Source organism: Onychostoma macrolepis, chromosome 22, assembly GCF_012432095.1.
Source record: "Onychostoma macrolepis isolate SWU-2019 chromosome 22, ASM1243209v1, whole genome shotgun sequence".
NCBI classification, from domain to species: Eukaryota; Metazoa; Chordata; class Actinopteri; order Cypriniformes; family Cyprinidae; genus Onychostoma; species Onychostoma macrolepis.
In genome coordinates this window covers 12621566-12643889 of record NC_081176.1, presented here as the reverse complement: position 1 = coordinate 12643889, position 22324 = coordinate 12621566, and the positions used below count along the sequence as shown (strand labels likewise).

Here is a 22324-nt window from a genome sequence, read left to right as displayed (position 1 = left end):
CAATTCACCTCCAAGGCTAACAGTTTCCTCCTCCACTGTAGATTCCTCCCGTGTAACACACTCTGGCCTGTGCTGTCTCTCCACCCTGTCCGAGTAGTAGTACCACAGGTCATCCGCTTCACTTTCAGAGTGGTTCCTCAATTCACTCTCTGTCAGGGCCACATTCGTTTCTCCTAATCCTCTTCTCTGTTTTCTCTCCATCGATCTTGTCCTTGTCTCTGGCGGGGCAGAAACTTTAGTTGGTTCTCCAGGATCTGCCAACCTCACATGGTCCCCAACTGGTAAGAGATGGTCTCGATGTAATGTTCTTACACTTCCCATACCAGATTCGGGTTTCAGGCGATACACTGGTAAGTTCTTTAGCTTTTCCACCACCAGGCAAGGAACAGAATTCCACTTGTCCCCGAGTTTGTTCTTTCCAGTCAAGGCCAGATTTCTTATCAGCACACGATCTCCCACAGTTAGACTCTGGTGTTTCACTCGCTTGTCATACAATCATTTGTTCCTCTGTTGACTTTTCTGGGCAGTTTCAGTGGCTAACTGATATGCTCTCTGTAACTCTGATTTCATTCTTTCCACATACTGTCGATGGCTACCCGCTCCCTTTCCATCAGGCGAAGTCCCGAAACACACATCCACCGGCAGACGAGCCTCTCTTCCGAACAGAAGATAATATGGTGAAAACCCGGTTGCTTCGTTCTTAGTACAGTTGTAAGCATGTACCAATCTGTTAATGTGTTGACTCCATCTGGTTTTCTCTGTAGGATTCAGCGTAACAAGCATGGAAAGAAGTGTTCTGTTGAACCTTTCTGGCTGTGGGTCTCCTTGTGGATGATAGGGAGATGTTCTGGATTTTCTGATTCCCAGCATGTTTAGTAGCTCTTTTATGAGACCACTCTCAAAATCTCGACCCTGATCTGAATGGATGCGGGAGGGTAAGCCATAGTGAATGAAGAATTTGTCACACAGTATCTTGGCCACAGTTAGAGCTTTCTGGTCCTTGGTGGTGAACGCTTGAGCATAGCGTGTGAAATGGTCTGTTACGATGAGAACATTTCCAATGCCTTTTGAGTCAGGCTGAATGGACAAGAAGTCAATGCACACTAAGTCGAACGGCCCACTGCTGCTTATGTGGTTCAAAGGTGCAACCCTCTTGGGTAATGTCTTTCTCGTTACACAACGGCCACAATCCTTAACATACTGCTCTATGTATGCGGACATTCTCGGCCAATAGAAACGATCTTTCAAGAGTTCAGTGGTTTTCTCTACTCCCAAATGACCTGAGTCATCGTGCAAGGATTGCAGTACTTGGGACCAGTACCTCTCAGGTAAGACGAGTTGTGTCTTTTCTCTACCACACAAACTTTTGGTGACTCGGTACAGAAGTTTACTCTTTATGTTTAACTTGTGTCCCTGTCGCTGTAACAGAGCAATGGTAGCATCGGAACTCCTAGCAGCCGTAAGTATGTTTCCGGACTCCACTTCTCGCTTTACTACACCAACTACAGGGTCCTCCTCTTGAGCCTTCTCTTGAGGCTACAACTACAGGGTCCTCTTGAGCTTTCTCAGATACTCTGTAGTACTTCTGGCCATCTATTGGCTTTCTGTTCTGCCCAGATGTGGGTGGGTAACCTTTGGTGAGCTCTGTCAAAGGCCTCACAATGGCGGAGTAATCCTTTATGAAACGCCGGTAAAATCCACAACACCCCAAGAACGACCTCAATGTCTTTAGGTCGGTGGGCTTTGTCCAGCGCGTTACTGCTTCAATCTTGGCTGGGTCTGGTGATACGCCAGCAGCTGACACAATGTGCCCCACATACCGTACTTGAGGCTGGCAAAACTGGCACTTGTCAATTGACACTTTCAGGTCACACTCTCTCAGACGGTCCAGGACTTTTAACAGCCTCTCTTCATGCTCTTCAAGAGTGCGTCCGAACACAATGATGTCATCAAGGTACACTATAACTTGGAGCAGATGCATGTCGTCTACCGCTTTCTCCATTAGCCGCTGGAATGTGGCTGGAGCTCCAGTAATTCCTTGAGGCATACGTTCGAACTGGAAGAATCCCAGGGGACAGATAAACGCTGTCTTCTCTTTATCTTCCTCCGCCATGGCTATTTGATAGTATCCACTGCGGAGGTCCAGTACAGAGAACCATCTACTACCAGCCAAACTGTCCAGGGCATCGTCGATCCTGGGAGTGGTGTACTGATCAGGGATGGTACGAGCATTTAGCGTTCGATAATCGATGCACATTCTGATTGCCCCACTCTTCTTCCGTGCTACTACAATGGGCGATGCATACGGACTCCTTGACTCCTTAATTATTCCCGCTATTAACAGGTCTTTGATGTGACATCGTACATCCTCGATGTCCGCAGGAGCGATGCGTCTGGAGCGTTCTCTGAATGGTTTGGTGTCTTTTAGTCTGATGGGATGCTCAACCCCACGAGCTAATCCAACATCCCATTCCTCGACAGAAAACACATCACCTCTGGTTGACAACTTTTGACGTAGCCTCTGTTCCCAGGCCTCAGGAATGGACGACTCACCAAAATTAAACAAACTCGGGTCTATTGCTTGGGAGCTCTGTTCTCCAGACGATACAGTGAGTGTGTCAGTTGGATACACATTGGCAATTACGGTTCCAGCAGGAATGGAAATATTTTTTGATGTTTCATTATGGACCAACACTTGTATATTTTGTCCTTCTACTGCTGAGAATGGGAGCACAACTGGGGTTATGAACGTTCCAGCCGGAAGACGATCCTCCTCTGGGGTGTCTACCACAAAGATCTCTTTCCGCAAAGGCATGTCAGTCTCTAGTTTACAGACAGCACACACTTCTCCCCGTGGTGGAACTATGCAATCACCAGGTCCTATCCATCGGACTTTTCCTTCAGGTTTATCAGGGAGAGTTTCAGTCTTTTGCTGCTGATGGATGGCAGGGTGTCGAGTCTGGATTCTCAACGCACGAGCAACACTGGTTCCTTCTGTATCATGGCTAAGAGCAGCAAGGCGTTTGAAGAAACTGGCATTGGTACCAATAATGACTGGCAACTGGGAAGGACCCTGGGGTTCAGGACATATGAGAGCCAGGATGGACAACGGCTCCTCCACACCAGTGACAGAGGCGGGAAAGGTGACATCCACTATGATATAGCCCTTATAAGGGTAACTGGAAGAACTGAGGCCCCATATGGATAATCCAGTCAAAGGGTGAATTGGCACATCAGGCAGGTTCTTGGAATACCAGCTTTCGAACACAATCGTCACTTGTGATCCGCTGTCTAACAGTGCATGACATACACTGCCGTTAAGCTTCACTTCTACAGTTGATGCCGGTCCTACTAGTCCTTTAGGAAGACGGCTGGATTCATGGATGGCTGTCTGGCTCTTTTTGGAGAAACATGCTTGGTTTGGAGCAGTTCTATTGTCAGCCGTCTCGGGCTTTCCACCCTTTGCCTGCCGTAACGAACGAATCAGCTTTTGAAACACTTGATCAGAATTGGGTGGAGCTTGACACTTTGTGGCCATCTTCACATATGGCCATCTTCTCCACACTTGTAGCAGAAGTAGTCATCTCTTGGTCGGGTGGACTGGTATCTTAACGACGTGGACACAGACGGGGAGGGTTTTGGCCGCTGGTCTGGAACATGAGGCGAGTATTGAGTAGAATTGACACTCAGAACTGCCAACTGCTGCTGTAAGTGTTGGACCTGTTTCTTTAACTCTTGAACCTCTGAATCATCAGTTTTCTCATTCTTCTGGAAAGGTTTTTCTTTAGTTTTAATCACTAATGAGGAAGTAGACATGGCTTGTGGCTCAACTCCCCTTATTTGGGTTCTCAATTCTTGAAGCTCGGCCTTGAGTTCCTGGATAACAGACGTGCTGACTCTTTCCTCTTCGCGGAATTGTATGGCCTTAGCTTTCGCAGACATTCTGTGGCGAGCAGCTTCACTCTCCTCCGCCTCACGTATTTCTTTCAGTAGACCCAGAAAAGAAGGTGGGTGATTTTTTCTTTCTCTCAGCCTAAGTTGGAGCAACATCATGTCAGAATTCACAGCCCCTCTAATCAGCTGTTCCACTCGTACTTTATCAACCAGACGGAGGGTTAGTCCATCTCTTTCCACTACTTTGCTGAGGGTCTTCTCCATCTTTCTCAGGAATTCAGACAAAGCCTCCCCTGTGCACTGGCGCATAAGACGAAACTTGAAGTATAAATCCTCACCAGACTCAGATGATCCAAATGTGCTCTCCAACGCTTCCAAGTATTGCAAAGCACTCGCTTCAGGATCTGAGAATCTGACAGCTCTTACAATATCCAATGCAGGTCCCTTAAGGCTTTCCACAATCCTGTGTCATTTTTCTTTTTCAGAACAGTCACTCTCAGTTATCATCAGCCTAGCTTGGTCAATCCAATTTTCCATATTCTCCTCGCCCATGGGGGTTGGATCTACGGCTGAAAATGTGCGCAGGCGTCGGAATGTGTTGCCGTCACTCGGGTGCTTTACAGTCTTTTCCAGGACCTCACCCATGGCGCATATAATTGACTCAGGGGAACTGTCTGTGGCACTGTGGGGAGAAATCAAAGCTTGTACCTCACTTAGAGACTTTCCTTCTTCCATCAAGAACTTTGCAAACTTTTCCGTAAAACCTGCAGAAACTGGGTCAGGTGCAGATTCCTTGGTCTGGATTACTATGACTGACCATGGCTCTTTCCTTTCTCCCCTTGACACTTCAGGAGGCATGCTCTGTGGGTCAATGGTTTGTCTGCACTCACACAACACCAGCAGCGAATGTGAAGTAGGTCCTTCTCTTGTGTCTCTTACACGAACTCTTCCTAGAGCTTTTACTGCGGCCATCGCCTCTTCAATTTCAGCCACTTCTGTGTGAACAGGTACGTTTAACAGCATTAAAGCATGGGTCTCATCAATGTTAGCATCGTGTTCGTAGTGGCTGGGAAACAGAAAATGGCCTCTTCACTCTCCTGAGCGCAAAATAAATCAAACAATGATATCTCAATATCACGTGAACACTACCGCAATTCCGGAATCCTGTAGCAGGCCTCGCGCAGGCCTGGCGCAGCTCCTCGATCTCTCCCTCCCTCGTCAGCCGACGAAACGCACCTCCCGCGTCGCCAGAGGAACCCCAAATAACGCGGGTATTTGGGGCGCTATCTGGTACTCAAATGTACTCCCTCGTTGTGGAGGAAAACAACTGCGGTAACTGTCTTTAGTCTTGCTTTTTTTTAACTGTTGGGTTAACTTATCAGTTCAGATGCGCAGAATTGCGCAGTGATACTCACACAGCCGGTATTCGCGCCTGAACGGCAGATTAACCGCACCGGATGGCCGTAAAACACTACGCGGCGATCTCAACAAATAAACAAATGAATACGTCAGTGTTTCACACACGATCTACATTAAGTTCAAGATTTTTAAACTTGTAAATATATTCACTCTCTTATCGCAAACAATACGTCTCTCTCACACTGCTATCTCTCAACTGAACTCCCGTACTTCTTCACAACTTCTCTCCTCTCCAAAAACAACCACTCACGTTACACAAAACACCAGTGAGGGCAGAACTTAATTCACATAAACCAATAAAATAATGAAACACCTAACTTGCTGGTTAATGCCACGTTATACACATGTACATTTCAATCAACCTTGAACTTGGACGACGCTCTTAAAGGAACACACCTCTTTATACATCAATATACGGAGATGTATATTTAATTCATATTTTAGCTCTGGATTAGGACTAAATAAAAACAAATACATTAAGATAACCCATTTCTGAAGAATTGTATTCTACTGGGTTACATATTATTACAACATATATCTTACATGACATTGATACAAATAGTAGGCCTATACTATAGTATAATTTAGTAATTATAGCAAAGTTAAAAACCTCCATAGTCGAGATAACTAAAGTATGGGGAAATTTTGTAATGAGTTTCTGCTATGATTTGGTTTAAAAATTGATATGAAAATTTACCTGATAAAAGAGCATTGCATATGGTCATCTCAGCAGCGAATTTCCAGCTGCTCCCAGGATATAGCATATAAATATACCATTATAATACACATGTACATTTACCGAATTTATGTTTTTTTGATAGCTGTAGTGCTGTTGGTGCACTTGAGCTTCCGTATGTGGTTTGAGGCAAGTAGAATAAAATGTACTACAACATTTTTCTTAACTACTATGCAAACATACACCCTTGTTACGTGTAGTTACTGTGTAAGTGTAACATCCGCGGGCTGTAATCTAAAGTGAAGCCTTGTTACCCTCATGTTACGTGTAGTTACTGTGTAAGTGTCAGTGGCGGTTTTTGGCGTGGGCGAACCAAACTAAATATTTACGGACGCATTTGATCAGGAGTAACGGTTGGAATAAAATAGCAGACTGAGTGAACTGCATCAATATGCTCTTCTTTTACCTGACAACCTTCAATCCTTTAGGCATATATGATGCTGACATATGAGCGTTCGATTATCCTGCAGTAAAACCTGTCGTTTGAAGCGGCAACATTTGAATTTGTAACGAACGCATCAGTCAGCGCGTGCTTTGCTGTTTACGGTCGCTGGACTTGCTGCTCAGGATGGAGATGAAGATCTGGATTACTGCGCACGAATAAAATCGTTTCATTTCGTAATTATGTTGCGGTTTTGGTGTTTTTTTTATAGTTCTGTTGTCAGTCACAGCATGTCAGAGAAAACGCCTTTTGTGGCCCATGGCAAACAAAGTACATGACAAGTAAAGGTTAAATGATTTCAAATGTTATTTATTTTAAGGTTTAAAGTGAAGTATTGTTTAACATTATGTAGGCCTATTATTGGAAACGAGCTGGCAGCAGAAATCACACAACAAAACAAAATGTTATCATTTCGTATTAAGTAAACGAGTAAACTATTTAATGATGCAATTGAAAACAAGGTAATTTATATGACAACTAAAAACAACTAATAATAAAATTAATGCCGCGATTTCAATATTCATAAGAATTAATTTTTAGATGTCGTCAATACGTCAGTTTTGTACGTTTAAATGCTGAAAATACGTAAGTATTTGTACGTTTAGATGCTGAAAATACGTAAGTATTGTACGTTTTAGTGCCTGTAAAAACGTAAGTAAATGTACGTTTTATAGAACCACATTTTACATAAAATACATACGAATTATCATGAGATCAGGTTGCTACGTCCTGCTTAACGAACAACTGGTGCAACCGAAGTAAGTACAAATTTAGTTACAAACTAGCAAGTAGTTACTAAGCCTCTAGTGTGGACTTAACATTCTAATTTAAGTAAGAACTTACAAATGGCTGCTGCAACCCTACCCAGCCGTCCAACCAACGAACAGAGGGCGGGCTGAGAGCCGTGACGTAGACGCTAAGCGCCGAATTTAAGATTGTAGTTTAGGTTGGGGAAATCTAAAACGACAGCGGACATGGAGACACGGGATGTCATTTGCCAACTGGAGCCTGAACAAGAAGAGTGTTTGTTTCACATTTTGAATGGAGGTGATGTTGTGGCCCTACTCCCGACAGGTTTTGGGAAAAGTTTTTTTTCAACTGTTTTTTCAACCGTCTAAACTGTTTTTTTTTTTAAACTGTTACCGATCGTCTGTACCGTGGATGCGTAGATTTACTTCACATAATCTGCAAAAGTCGTTCACAGCCATCTTCACTCTGGTATTTTGCTCAATGGTATTTCGCCCGCATACCTGTATTTACAGCGGAAGTTCGAGGCGGCTGAGCCGGCGAATAACATACATCATAACCAAACGTTATTGGCTTACGGGTACACCAATGATTTTAAACTTCAGACAAGCGCCCTTCAATTATGCCCTTCCAGACTCTGTCTACGAAGCAAAGCGAAGTAGCAGAGTTTGGTATTTCCAGGCTAAATAAACACAGCGATGGAGAGAAAAAGGTCAAAGCCGTCAGGTGCCCAATTTAGGAAAAAAAGAAAAGAAGAAGAGGAGAAAAGAGCAAAAGATAAAGGTATGCAACTACGTTCTCTATGATTACGGTATCCATGTCATCAGAGGGGGTCTCGCCCGGAGAGTAATTCAATGTAGAACCGCCACTGGTAAGTGTAACATCCGTGGGCTGTAATCTAAAGTGATGCCTTGTTACCATCTTGTTACGTGTAGTTAGTGTGTAAGTGTAACATCCGCGGGCTGTAATCTAAAGTTACACGTAACAAGAGGGTAACAAGGCATCACTTTAGATTACAGCCTGTGGATGTTACATTTACACAGTAACTACACGTAACAAGAGGGTAACAAGGCTTCACTTTAGATTACAGCCCGCAGATGTTACACTTACACAGTAACTACACGTAACAAGAGGGTTGTTACATGTATGACCTGTTTTAGTTTTCTATGTCTCCGTCTTCCTACCTAGTTTGTTTCCATGGTTTTTGATTAATTAGCTCCACACCTGTTTTGTGTTCCTCCCTGGTTGCGTTTAGTACTTAAAGCCTGTGTTCATCATTGTTTCTTTGTCTGCCGAGGACGACTCCAGCCCCACTCCCGATCCAGAGCCCAGCCAGCCCTCACCATCACGCTGCACGGAGTGTTCGCCAGAGCCCACCGCAGCTGCAGAGACCAAGCGAAACGCGATTAAAGAGCCAGCACCATTTAAAGTGACAGAGCCTCTCATCGCCCCGGAGCCAGGGCTTAAGAACGTGACTGACCAGGTGTGTGAGCCGGCAACATCGTGCGTTGTGGGAATAATTGTGGAGATCGAGGGAATGGAAGATGACCCCGCCCACACTCTCACCACTGAGGGTGAGCTGTTACTGGACTCTGAACTATTTAACTGTTTGAATGAAGTGGGATTCTGGCTTCTCCCTTTCCCGCTGGTCCCATCCAGCCCTCCTTCGTCTCTGCTGGTTCCGTCCAGCTCTCCAGTGCCCCTGCTGGTTCCACCCAGTACTCCTTCCTCGGCCAGCTCCTCAATGAAAATCTCAAGGAGGTTCCCACCCAGCCTCCCACTCCCTCCTCCTCTGTATCAGCCAGCCAGTCCATCAGCCCTATCTCTGCTTCCTCAGGAAAGCCCCTCAGCTCACCCTCAGCACGCCATATCCAGTGGGTCGGTTGTGCTTTGGGACTTCCTGTCACCAGCTACCTCGGGGTTGGAGGATCCCCAGTCTCCACCTCCAGCCTTCGAGACTCGGCTCCACCTTGGCTCCTGGCTCCCTCGTCTCCAACATGGCCCGTCATTCCACCAGCACCACCGGGCTCCCTCATCCCTCCGGCTCCGCCTTGGTCAGTCGTCCCCCTGCCTACTCCCCGGGACTCCACTCTTCCAGCTCCGCCTCATCCCTCCGTCCCTCTGGCTCTGTCGGGCTCCTCCCTCCCTCCAGCTCCACCTTCGTCCTCTGTCATTCTGGCTCCGCCGCGGCATTCCGGATCCCCGCCTGAGCCTCAGTCGCCTGAGCCGCTGGCTCCGCCTAGGCCCTCCGGAGCCTCGATGTCACCCTGGCTCTGCGTCTGCTCGGCTCCATCCTGGGCTCCTACTCCACCGGCGTCATCTCCGTCAGTCGGCCCCCTGGTGACACTTGCCTGAACTCCACCATGGCTCTTCCCGCCGTCGACTCCACCATGGACCGCTATCCTGGCTGGCCTCTGGATTTCCACCTGGCTCCTCCTGCTCCGGGCTCCTCCTTGGCTCCTTCCTCCATCTACTCCACCCTGGCCCTATGAACTGTGCCCCTTTCCCGTTGCCTGCCCCCCTCCTGCTCCACGCCCACCTCCTGAACCCCCACCCTCCCTCCTCTGTTGGAATATGTTTGTCGGCGTAAGGACGCGCCGTTCTGGGAGGGGGCGATATGTTACATGTATGACCTGTTTTAGTTTTCTATGTCTCCATCTTCCTGCCTAGTTTGTTTCCATGTTTTTTGATTAATTAGCTCCACACCTGTTTTGTGTTCCTCCCTGATTGCGTTTAGTACTTAAAGCCTGTGTTCATCATTGTTCCCTTGTCTGCTATCGTTATGGATTTGTGTTTGGTTGTGCCTTGTTCCCCTGTGGATTATTAAATGAACTATTTGATTGTACTCCTTCATCATGTGCTTTACTTTACACACCAGACACCGTAACAAGGGTAACAAGGCATCACTTTAGATTACAGCCTGCGGATGTTACACTTACACAGTAACTACACGTAACAAGAGGGTAACAAGGCATCACTTTAAATTACAGCCCGTGGATGTTACACTTACACAGTAACTACACGTAACAAGAGGGTAACAAGGCATCACTTTAGATTACAGCCCGCGGATGTTACACTTACACAATAACTACATATAACAAGGGTGTATGTTTGCACAGTAGTTAAGAAAAAGGTTGTAGTACATTTTATTTTACTTGCCTCAACCCACATACGGAAGCCCAAAGTGCACCAACAGCACTACAGCTATCAAAAAACATAAATTATACAGTAATTATACGTGTTGTGTAGTATGCTGTTATTTATCCTGGGAGGAGCTGGAAACAGGTAATCTACTTTTCCACTGTATTGCACCTCGGCAGTACAATACTGGTGACCTGACACGCTGCTGAGATGACCATAAGCGATACTCTTTCATCAGGTAAATTTTCATATGGGAATTTCTAAACCAAATCATATCAGAAGCTCATCACATAATTAACCCATACTTTCAGCTGAGTTGTTCAGTAATCTCCATGACCCCACATAAATAACACTAGTAAATAATATAAATACCACGTAATCCTAGAATAGTTACACCTTGCTTATGAAATACTAACAGTGTAAATACTTTAATTTTCCAAGTCATTTCCCCCTTATTCCCCACTTGTTTCCGTTTACCTACATGTACGTTCAGCTTTAAGTTATGCTGACGTGGAAAATCGCGGACTCTACATACACGTCGTTTCAGAATTGGTACCCTTTAGTTATAAAATACTTACAGTATAAATGCATTATAATTCCGCAGGTTATTACCCTCTTATTCCCCAAACGTTGCATATTGTTCCCTTATACCTACGAATAGGTACTGCATAGTTACAAATAGGTACGCTGTAAATTCTGTTTAATTACGAGGTACATTGCGGGCTGTAATCTTAAGCGTTACCCTGTTACCTCGCTGTTGTTCGCTCTGTGGCCTCAGCCATTTTTTCATGACTGTTGGTAATGTTACTGTTACTGAGGTTCTTCGTGCCACACTGCACATTTAAAGCTAATCGGTAATGAAATTATCACCTGCCTCATCTGTGACAGTATGAAATTCACTGGCCAAAATTGACCTGTGTTTGGTACCTGGCAGGTGTTTATAACAGACCCTGCTTTCATCATACACAAAACACAACAGGTCCACAAATATAATGTGAACTCTTTGTGAAATACTGAGTAAAAGTGTTATAGATAAATTGCAATGTTGAAATGATTTTAAGCATGTTCCTCACCTCAATCTCTCCAGTTTACAGCGTGTATTAATGAGTACGTCACACAGAATCTGCACTCCTTTGTTTTCTATTTTATTCCCACTGAGGTTCAGTTCTCTCAGGTGTGATGGGTTTAAACACAGAGCTGGAGTCAGGATGATACACTGTTTCTCTGTAATACTGCATCTACACAGACTGAAGACAGAAAGAGAAAAGACAATGAATCCGATCCATGTTAAGTTCATGTGTGAGTTACATTCATCATAACTAAATGTCATATAGCACACTAATACACCAGCAGAAGCATGGAAAATATATTATAAAACCATAAACCAATCCCTAGACAGGATTTGAGGATACTAGATTCAACCCAAGTTTAGAGATCATCACTCAGTCAAAATATGCTAGAAATGTAGATCTGATTTTGTGAATTATAAATGTAGAACTGATTGAAACATTTCAATTGACTATTTTCACATTCTTAATGTGACAAAATCACAATCTTAATTTAAAGTTATTTTAGTGTAGCCTACTGTTTTTTCATTTTAAATGGAATATAAGTATATTAAGTAGGGATACTGTGCTCCTGTACTCATACTCGTACTCATAAAAATACTCCGATACCAAACGCCGATACCACACAGCGTGTGAACAGAGCTGTGTCCAGATAAAGCATCACTGACAACAGAACAACAGAGAGTAGAATGGAGTTATTAGAGATTAAGGATGTCTATGAAGTACATGTAGGCTATGTAATTAATATAGCGAATGTTAAACATTCAATACTCATGCCTGTATAGTGGATGTGCGCGAGATGATAAGCAGAGCACTTTGAGTGGATTGAGCATGCGGTGGCACAGATGTGCGTGCTTGTCGAGTAAATATCCCATTCTCACAGACATCACTGGAAAGTTTGTAGTTCGGTCGGATATGTCAAAAGCAAGTGAGTAAACCAATGCACAAGTTACTAAAGTTATTTTTCGTTAAGGAGAGAGTGAGAGAGCGCACACTTCTGTTGCATGATCTTGATTGCTGTTCGCTCCTTTAGCGCATACATTTGGATTAAAGCTAAATCATAAATATAAAGCAAACACAAATTATAGGGGCATTACACCACATTTATTTTACCCGCGTACAGTGCGCGTGACACAAATTTCGTCACCAAAATAGTACGCGCATACTCGTATAATGTATAACCAGTGGTTCCCTGCATTATTTTAGGAAAACATCTTGTGATTACAGTACTGATCCGCTTCAATCGAGCAGCTGTAATGCACCATTAAATTAAAGATGAAATACCATAGAGCAATAAAATGAACAGTGAAAGTAACAAAAGCTTGTGCAATACATTTTAACATGTATAATTAAGTGTGAAAATAACTGAAGGAAATGCTGTTTGCTAAATGAAGCCAGCTAACATGATTCATATTTTTATTTTATTTATTATTTATAATTACTATTATAATTATTTTGTTTCTGTACCCAATATTTATTTTTTAAATTACAAATGAAATTAAAATACAGGTATTGGCATAGGCGCCGATTTATGTTTCTGCCGGTGGGTGCTCAAGCCTCATCATTTTTTCGTTTTCCTGAACAGCCCCGTGGTAGAATTTTCGCTAGATGAGTCAGAACTTTTGGGTCCTAATCCGTCCTCACATATTTTTTCCCCCTTATTAAAATCATAGATGATCATCGTATATCAAGAGCAGGGACACCTTTGTGTGTATATTGTTTTGTGATGTAACCGGAATGAATAGATATTCTCCGCAACGTCATGAGAAATAGATTGAAGAGCTCGTGTGTGAAGAATGTGCACGAGCCACAAGAGAGCGTTCCGTCACTAATAATATTGTAGCACTACAATTGCAAAGACATGTCCCACCCGTAAATTACGCCTATGCTAATAATGCACACATTCTTTCTTTGAGGTCATGGTACTGATCTCTGCATTTATGCATTAAAGGAAATAGTAAATAAGTATAGAGATAAAAATTAATCAGTTTTTATGTGTATTTTGTCCCCAATTCTGTTTAATCTTTACATGGATGAGCTATCTGAATGTTTGAGTGTCTGTAAAACTGGTTGTATGATTGGGAATATTTTAGTGAATCATATGATCTTGTGGGGTTTAGTCCTAGCAGTGCTGGTCTTCAGCAGCTTTTAACTATGTGTTCTGATTACGGTCTTGAACATGATATTTTATATAATCCTGCTAAGAGTGTGGTTATGATTTGTAGAACTAAGGAGGATAAAAGTATACATTTTCCAGTTTTTAAGTTGTCTAACAAGAGTCTCACTGTGTGTGCAAAAGTAAAATACCTTGGACATTTTATCACTGAACGTATGACAGATGATGAGGATATTGAAAGGCAACGCCGTATGATGCAGGCGAATATACTTTTACGTAAGTTTAGTTTCTGTTCAGATGAAGTGAAGGTGTCACTTTTTAAAGCATACTGTACACCACTTTATACTGCTCATTTGTGGTGTAACTACAGAGCATCTAGTCTACAGAAGCTGCAAGTAGCATATGATGCATTGAGAATCTTACTACGGAGACCTAGATGGCATAGTGCAAGTGAAATGTTTATGAGTGTAAGAGTGATCACTTTTAAAGCACTGTTACGAAATCTTATGTATAGATTTATCTGCCGGCTTAATGCTTCTAAAAATGAGATTATTGTGGGTTTATCAAATATAGGGGTTAGTACTACACGGTATCAGTCAAAGCTGTGGAGACACTGGTATTGTTGTATTCTGTAACTCTTTATGTCTGTGATAGATGCTATGGGTTGTATATGTTGTCTACTGTCTTTTTTAAATCTGGACCTTGAGTCTGTAATAAAGTTTGATTAATTGATTGATTTGAGGGTTGCGCTTCACTTAATAAAATGATTTAACAAATACCTGTTTACAATAAGCACTTATTTGTGCGTACATAGGGCAAAGTTTGAGGGCGCACACGTAATATCTGAGGGAGCGCAGCAGAGCCATGATCACTATTGGAAAGCAAGCCCGCTGCAAGCCGAGAGATTCGTGCAGCCCGTGGCACCCTCTCGTATTACAATAATGCAGTCTTGACATTTGCCATTAAAATAACACCAACAACTGCCTCAAATGAACTATGAAAACGACAATAAAGTCGTACAAGCTGCAATCCATTTCTTATTGGTTAAAATTAATAAAGACTATCTCGTGTTTTTCCATGGGTGCTCGATCATCAGCATGCAGTAAATTTAACTTGACTACGCTTTCTTCACTTAATATTAGGGATGCACCACTTTTTTCAGAACGAGTCCGATACCGATACTTTCATTTTTGGCACTTTAGAAAATTCAGTGCTATACATTGTGTAACTTGTGCCCTGTTGTCTTAATAAATAGTCAATTTAAATCACACTGTAATTGCTGTACAGTGTAATGATACTAACTGTAGTTTCTTCAGCTTGCATTGTGAACTGCTCAACAGAACACCAAGGTTTTCAACTCCAGAGTCTCCTAGTTTATTCTCACTGAGGTCCAGCTCTCTCAGGTGTGATGGGTTTGATTTCAGAGCTGAAGTCAGGATGAGACACTGTTTCTCTGTAATACTGCATCTACACAGACTGAAGACAGAAAGAGAAAAGACAACGTTAAGTTCATATGTGAGTTAAGTGCATCATGAATAAACACCATACTGTCACTAATACACCAGCAAAAACCTGGAAACTTAATTATAGAACCACAAACCAAGACAGAAGCATAACTGTGATTTGAGGATACTAGTTACAACATAAGTCTGGAGCATCTTCACACTTGCACATAAAAAGTTTGTAAATTATAAATGTAGATTAATATCACTGAAAAATAACATTTAAATTGACAATTTTCACATTGTTATACAATGTTACACATTGTTATTTTGTAATGAGAATCACAATTTTAAGTAATTTTTAGTCTAGTTTACATCACAAAATACTAATTTTGCTTAATAAAAACTGATTTAGTGAAAAGTACCATTAGTTCTGTAAAAACCACATAACTGTCAGAATAATCTACTGTCATTCATGTTACATTCATTTTTTAAGTCTGTTTTTACTTCTATCTCTTTTTGCAGAAAATATTTGACAGACTTCAGCATATGAACATTTTATAGCCACAAAGTTTCAAATGCTTCAAAGTTTGTTTTTTCTACTGACACACAAACTGAATCATCAGTCCATTAGCTCATAATATAATATACTTTAATCACACTGTAACTGCTGTACAGTATAATATTACTAACGCTAGTTTCTCCAGCTTGCATTGTGGGTTCATCAGTAGATCACTGAGGTTTTCCACTCTTGATTGTCCCATTTCATTCCCACTCAGGTCCAGCTCTCTCAGGTGTGATGGGTTTGATTTCAGAGCTGACGTCAGAGCTGAACAATCGTCAGCTTTTATGCCACAAGATCTTAATCTGCATTCAGAGAAATTAGACATTGTTTTTCATTCTGTTTCATTAAAATACCAAAATACTCATTTGTTTGTTGTACGTGAATGTTCCTCACCTCAATTTCTCCAGTTTACAGAATGAATCTTTCAGTATATCATTAAATTTAGTCACTCTTGAGTGTTTAAGTTCATTCCCACTGAGATCCAGTTCTCTCAGGTGTGATGGGTTTGATTTCAGAGCTGAAGTCAGGAAGACACACTGCTTCTCTTTAATTCTGCATTCACACAGACTGAAGACAAAAACAGAAAGGACAGTGGTTCAGATCCTTGATGGCTGTCTTGTAAAAGAGCAACAGCAGGCATATAGTCTTTAGTTGCCATATAGTTTAACTGTTTTTAACTGTTTTTAAGTTCCAAATGCCAAAAGTTATTGTTTTCTTCTCATTCATTTTTTTTTTTTTTTTTTTTGTCTCTCATCCATTGTTGCAGCAAATGTGAATCTCATAATATTTCTGCAGAACATGTACACAACCAGTACAGTTTATCAAATACTTTAGATTAAACCCAATTATTTCCTGGTTAGACACCTATTAAAGAGGGGGGAATATTTATTTGATCTCCTGCTTATTTTGTAAGTTTGCCCACTTACAAAGAAATTAAGGGTCTGTAATTTTTGTGGTAGGTTTATTTTAACGTATAGACAGAATGCCAAAAGATCCAGAAAAAACACATCATATAAAGGTTAGAAACTGATTAGCATTTCGGTGAGTGAAATAAGTATTTTATCCCCAAGCAAAACATGACTTAGTACTTGGCGCAGAAACCCTTGTTGGCAAGCACAGAGGTAAGATGTTTCTTGTAGTTGGTCACCAGGTTTGCACACATCCAGGGCCGGATTTATGCATAGGCATTCTAGGCACGTGCCTATGCTCGTTCGTCCAGGGGGGGGCCAAACACAATGAAGAGACATATAATAGTTTTTGTTATAGCTACTATGGGCTATCTATCTACAACAGTAAAAGAAACAAAACCCCCAGAATACACTGAGCAAATAAATATAACAAACAATAGGGTAAAAAATGACAAACTATTTCCATGTTTTCCACCTTTTTTTATATATTAAAATCACGTTTTCTTTCTCCCGTTCTCCCACAGTACAGATACGCACTCGCGCACATGGAGACGCGGAGAGAAACTTGTCAGCGCTGCTCCGCTAATTTATCAGTAAAATAGTTTCGCAGCTGAAAAGCTACATTACATTTCTCAGTAGCGAGGTTCTTGAAGCAGTTCAAATTAAAGATTCGCTATTAGTAGACGCTGCTGCTGAACACTGCTGAGAGACGCACAGACGCTGGTATTCACACGCTCTCTCTCTCTCTCTCTCTCTCTAATAAGTTCGTTTGACTGCATTAATAACTGGGTTAATCTGCATATCAATGGCTCAAGACCCATTTATTAGCTCTAAAATCACCTTTTGGAATTTGCAACGGAAGGTTTGGGATGAGGTGCATAAGAAATTAGTTCAACACATGAGATTCAGGACAGAAACAAGACAATTGTCTTAAAATAAATAATCTGAACAATGTCTGATGTGGTTGTGACTCCAGGCCGTTCAAATTATTACAAAAATAATGCACTCCCGAAGTGGTAATATGGCCACGACACCTATTAATGGAACGGTCTTTCTCCATTCTCAAACAAATTAAGACTAATTTGAAAAAAAAAAAAAAAATGTACTGACTGAATGCAAGCGCACATTGCGATAAAAAACACTGTAACGGTTTCCACCAATTATGAAATATTTTTGTTTGCTGGGGTGGTTATATATTAAATAGAGAAGGGGTGGCCCAAAAATGTGTTTTGCCTATGTCACGATAAGAGGTAAATCCGGCCCTGCACACATCTCAGGAGGGATTTTGTCCCACTCCTCTTTGCAGATCCTCTCTAAATCCTTAAAGTTTCTTGGCTGTCGTTTGGCAACTCGAAGTTTCAGCTCCCTGCACATATTTTCTATAGGATTGAAGTCTGGAGACTGGCTAGGCCACTCCATGACCTTAATGTGCTTCTTCTTGAGCCACTCCTTTGTTTGCCTTGGCGGTATGTTTCGGGTCATTGTCATGCTGGAAGACCCATCCATGACCCATCTTCAGTGTTGTGGCTGAGGGAAGGAGCTTCTTGTCCAAGATTTTACAGTACATGGCCCCGTCCATTTGCCCCTCAATGCGGTGAAGTCGTCCTGTACCCTTAGCAGAAAAACAGCCCAAATCATTATGTTTCCACCTCCGTGCTTGACTGTAGGGATGGTGTTCTTGGGGTCATAGTCCATCTTTCAGAAGAGACGTTAAACCGAGGTCCTGACTCTCTGTGGTCATTAAAAATCCCACGGCACTTCTCGTAAAGAGTAGGGGTGTAACCCCGGTGTCCTGGCCAAATTCCCTCCACTGGCCCTTGTCAATCATGGCCTCCTAATAATCCCCATCCACTTGACTGGCTCTATGACTCTCTCTCCTCTCCACCTGTAGCTGGTGTGTGATGAGCGGACTGGCGCCGTTGTGCTGTGGCTGCTGTCGTGTCATCCAGGTGGATGCTGCACACTGGTGGTGGTTGAGGAGAGGTGTACACCAATACAAATAAAGCGCTATATAAATGTGTCATTCATTCATTCATTCACATAACCAATCTGTGGGAGCCAGAATTCTTGGTGGTTGGTAGGTAGATCAAATACTTATTTCACTCACTGAAATGCAAAGTTTTTGGTCGATATTCTGTCTCTATCCGTTAAAATAAACCTATCATAAAAATTACAGACCCTTCATTTCTTTTAGTGATGGAAATTTTGATTCTTTCCAGGGATTCGTTCATTTTCAGTTCGTTCACCAAAATGATTCGTTCAGATTCGTTCACTGATTCGTTTAGTAACCATTTCTTCAAATTACATATATATGCCAGCAGGGGGCGAAAAAGAGTGTCTTATGTGTCATGTCTAAAGTCAACGATTGTACTGCAATACTACTTGTTGCAAAAAACTGATTTGACTTTATTAAAATGTGTAATCTACTCATTAAATAAATAAAATGGGTTCAGGTGACCAAAACATAAGGTTTTCTTGCATAATTATTTTTTAAATTGTTTGGTCGGACTTTTATACATTCATAAATCGTGGAGTTATGTTCTGTAGCCAAGCGTATGTGCACATTTCCACAGTACCTGCTGCGCTTTGCATCCACTTTCTGCTGATTGCTGAACGAGACTGACTCACATGCTAAAATGACCGACCTACCCGGTACACATTCATTCATGAACGACATGTCATGACTCGTGTACCAGTTCGTTCAATTCGTTCACGAACGACATGCACCAGTTCATTCAACTCATTCACGAACGAGATCTCTCTCTCGTTCAGACTCAAAACAGCGACTCGGTCAGTGATGGGTGTATTCGTTCACTACATTCAACAAATCACATGCTCCGTTACATCTCATACTCGAAGGCTATTGGCTCGAGGTTTAGTCATTCTTTGACAGGGTGAAACAGTCCACATAACTACCCAGTTCACTGATGTGCGCATGCGCTGCTAATAGCGTCGCGCTGCTCCGGACGGAGGAATTTCAGTGAACGAGAAATATGAGTCAATGGATTACGTGAACGAGGACGATTCGTTCACTTAAAAGATTCGTTCAAAAAGAACGATTCGTTCACGAACGTAACATCACTAATTTCTTTGTAAGTGGGCAAACTTACAAAATCAGCAGGGGATCAAATAAATATTTCCCCCACTGTATTAAGTGTGACCAATAGAGAAATACAGCTGAAGTACAGATGCAGTGCTACAGTTTAAATACTGTAAACTGGGCCTGTTTAACTAATCAGTGACTTTTAGATCAGTGATCTCTCTGTAATTGCTGTACAGTATAATAATACTAACGCTAGTATTTCCAGCTTGCATTGTAAGTTCATCAGTAGATCACTGAGGTTTTCAAATCCAGCGTCTCCTAGTTCATTTCCACTGAGGTCCAGCTCCCTCAGGTGTGATGGGTTTGATTTCAGAGCTGAAGTCAGAGCAGAACAACCTGCATCTGTTATGTAACAGTGTCTTAACCTATATTGGGGAAAAGAGAAAAGCAGAAAATAAAACATTCTGTAAAGACATAGAAAGAGAGATCATCTTGACTTCACCAGATCACAAAATATTCAGGATCAGAGTCTTAAAAACAGTTTAAAAACTGTTGAAGTGATTTTAATTATTTTGATTCTTGTATGTGAATGTTACTGACCTCAATATCTCCAGTTTACAGCGTACATCCTTCAGTGTTTCAGATACATGCTTCACTCCTTTGTTTTCTATTTTATTCCCACTGAGGTTCAGTTCTCTTAGGTGTGAAAGGTTTGAACACAGAGCTGAAGTCAGGATGAGACACTGTTTCTCTGTAATACTGCATCCACGCAGACTGAAGATAGAAATAGTGAATCAGTGAATCAGATCTATGAAAATCAAACAATGAATCAGATCTATGAAAATCACTTAAGGTTTTGGAGGATTTGGATCGTTTGCATGATTGTAATTTATCATTTGAAAGTCACACTTGAAATTCTCTCAAACAGCATTTACGTTATAAAACATTACTTCTTTTCCAGATGCATTTGCTTCACGTCAATTTTTAGACCGGTTCTTCTATGTCAATGTCACCCTTTTGCTCAACAGGGCAAATGTGTTTAGATCTGCTGTTCCCAGCTACATACAGTAAGGTTTCCTTAGTTAACTATATTAGTTAACATGAACTAATGATGAACAATACATCTACAGCATTTTTAAAAAAAAAAGTTGTATCTCTTAACATTATGCAATGTGAACTAACATAAACAAACAACGAACATTAAAGATTAATCTGATCAAGTGCTCATTCATTAAAGTAGTGCTGTATGTGTGCTTGCTGCAATTAAAAAAAATGTAAAAATAAATAAATAAAAACTGTCCCTGAATTTAAGCAGCATTTTTGTATTGAGGAGTTTGTAAGTTCTGGAAAAAGAAACATTGCTCTCCCTCTACAGTAACTGAAATAATTAATAATGACCCATGATCAAAGTGACTTGGCCTACTGTTTAAAGCTAATTGTCATTTTTTGACTATTTGTTTTTAATGGCCTGTTTAATTTTAATACTTCACATTGTGACACCTCTGGCTCAAACAAATGAGAAAATTGTATTATCAAATACATGTTAAATGAATTAAAATACTCACATCAGTGTGTGGAGTTTACAGTGTTTATCCTGCAGTAGAGCAGCAATCTGATTCACTCGTGTGTCTCCTAGTTCACATTTACTCAGATTCAGTTCTCTCAGGAGTAACGGGTTTTTACCCACAATTCCAGTCACATACTGACATGCTTCATCTGCAGCAGGGCTTCTCAAAAACCTGGAAAAGGTAAAGCAGGATTCATTTTAATTCTGAAATAAATGTACACTGCCTTACAAAACATGTTGATAAAACAAAAGTCATTATTTTTCCTAATGACAAGCTCTATATACTGTTTTACTTTGAACATAAAAGTATTATTTTTTTGACATCCAAATGTCAAAAAACAGTGATGTAAAAAAAAAAAAAAACAGAAACAGAGCAACAGTGCAAACAAGGAGCAGAAGGGCAAAATATCTTTCAGGACACCACATGTTTGTGAAGACCTGGCGACTCATAGATCTGCTGCAGAGTGATACAGTGTTGAAAATCTGGGCTTGATGGAAATTAAACCACAGTGTATTCAGAAAAAGTTAGTAACAAACTACTGAGTATCAGCACATTTAATGGCTCATAATGTCTATTTAAACATTACTGTCGCTTATATCACAACAATTTGTCACCAACAACACAGTACCTCAGATTTACATTTACATTTATGCATTTAGCAGACGCTTTTATCCAAAGCGACTTACATTGCATTCAAGTTACAGTTTTTACATTTTATCAGCTCTTGCTTTCCCTGGGAATCGAACCCATGATCTTGGCATTGCTAGCGCCATGCTCTACTATTTGAGCTACAGGAAAGCCTGTAGATGCACCAAAGATGCACCAAATCGAAGCTTATTGTATTACTAAAATAATATTATGTATGAATATTTAGCCTGCATGTCATTTATTTTGTATAATTTCATCACATCTCACCTCAGTGTCTTCAGTTGACAGTTTGGATCCTGTAGTAAATCATTGAGCTCTTTCACTCCTGATTGTCCAGGATCATTTCCTGTGAGATCCAGCTCTATCAGGTGTGACGGGTTTGATCTCAGAGCTGAAGCCAGAGCTTTATAACCTTCTTCAGTGATATTGCAGTCTGGAAGTCTATTTGGAAAAAAAAAGTTTTATAATAATCAAAAAGTATTATGTGATTTATAAAATTAAAAACACATTTCTTACTGTTAAAATATACATTTTATTATGATTTTTTTCTTTTTTTACATGCAATCAATGATAATTCAACTCACCTGA

The 22324-nt window shown here is 41.3% G+C and overlaps 1 protein-coding gene across 1 annotated transcript in view; it reads right to left on the bottom strand.

Annotated features, from left to right (window-relative positions):
- LOC131530060 (uncharacterized) overlaps positions 1–22324 on the bottom strand; it is a 175737-nt gene that overhangs the window by 3865 nt on the left and 149548 nt on the right. Inside the window, exons 65-70 of the mRNA XM_058760133.1 lie at positions 20121–20294; positions 19772–19945; positions 15963–16136; positions 15698–15871; positions 14865–15038; positions 11453–11626 (exon numbers count right to left, since the gene is read on the bottom strand). Of these exons, the coding sequence (XP_058616116.1) occupies positions 11453–11626; positions 14865–15038; positions 15698–15871; positions 15963–16136; positions 19772–19945; positions 20121–20294 (1044 nt within the window). The remainder of the gene's footprint in view (positions 1–11452; positions 11627–14864; positions 15039–15697; positions 15872–15962; positions 16137–19771; positions 19946–20120; positions 20295–22324) is intronic.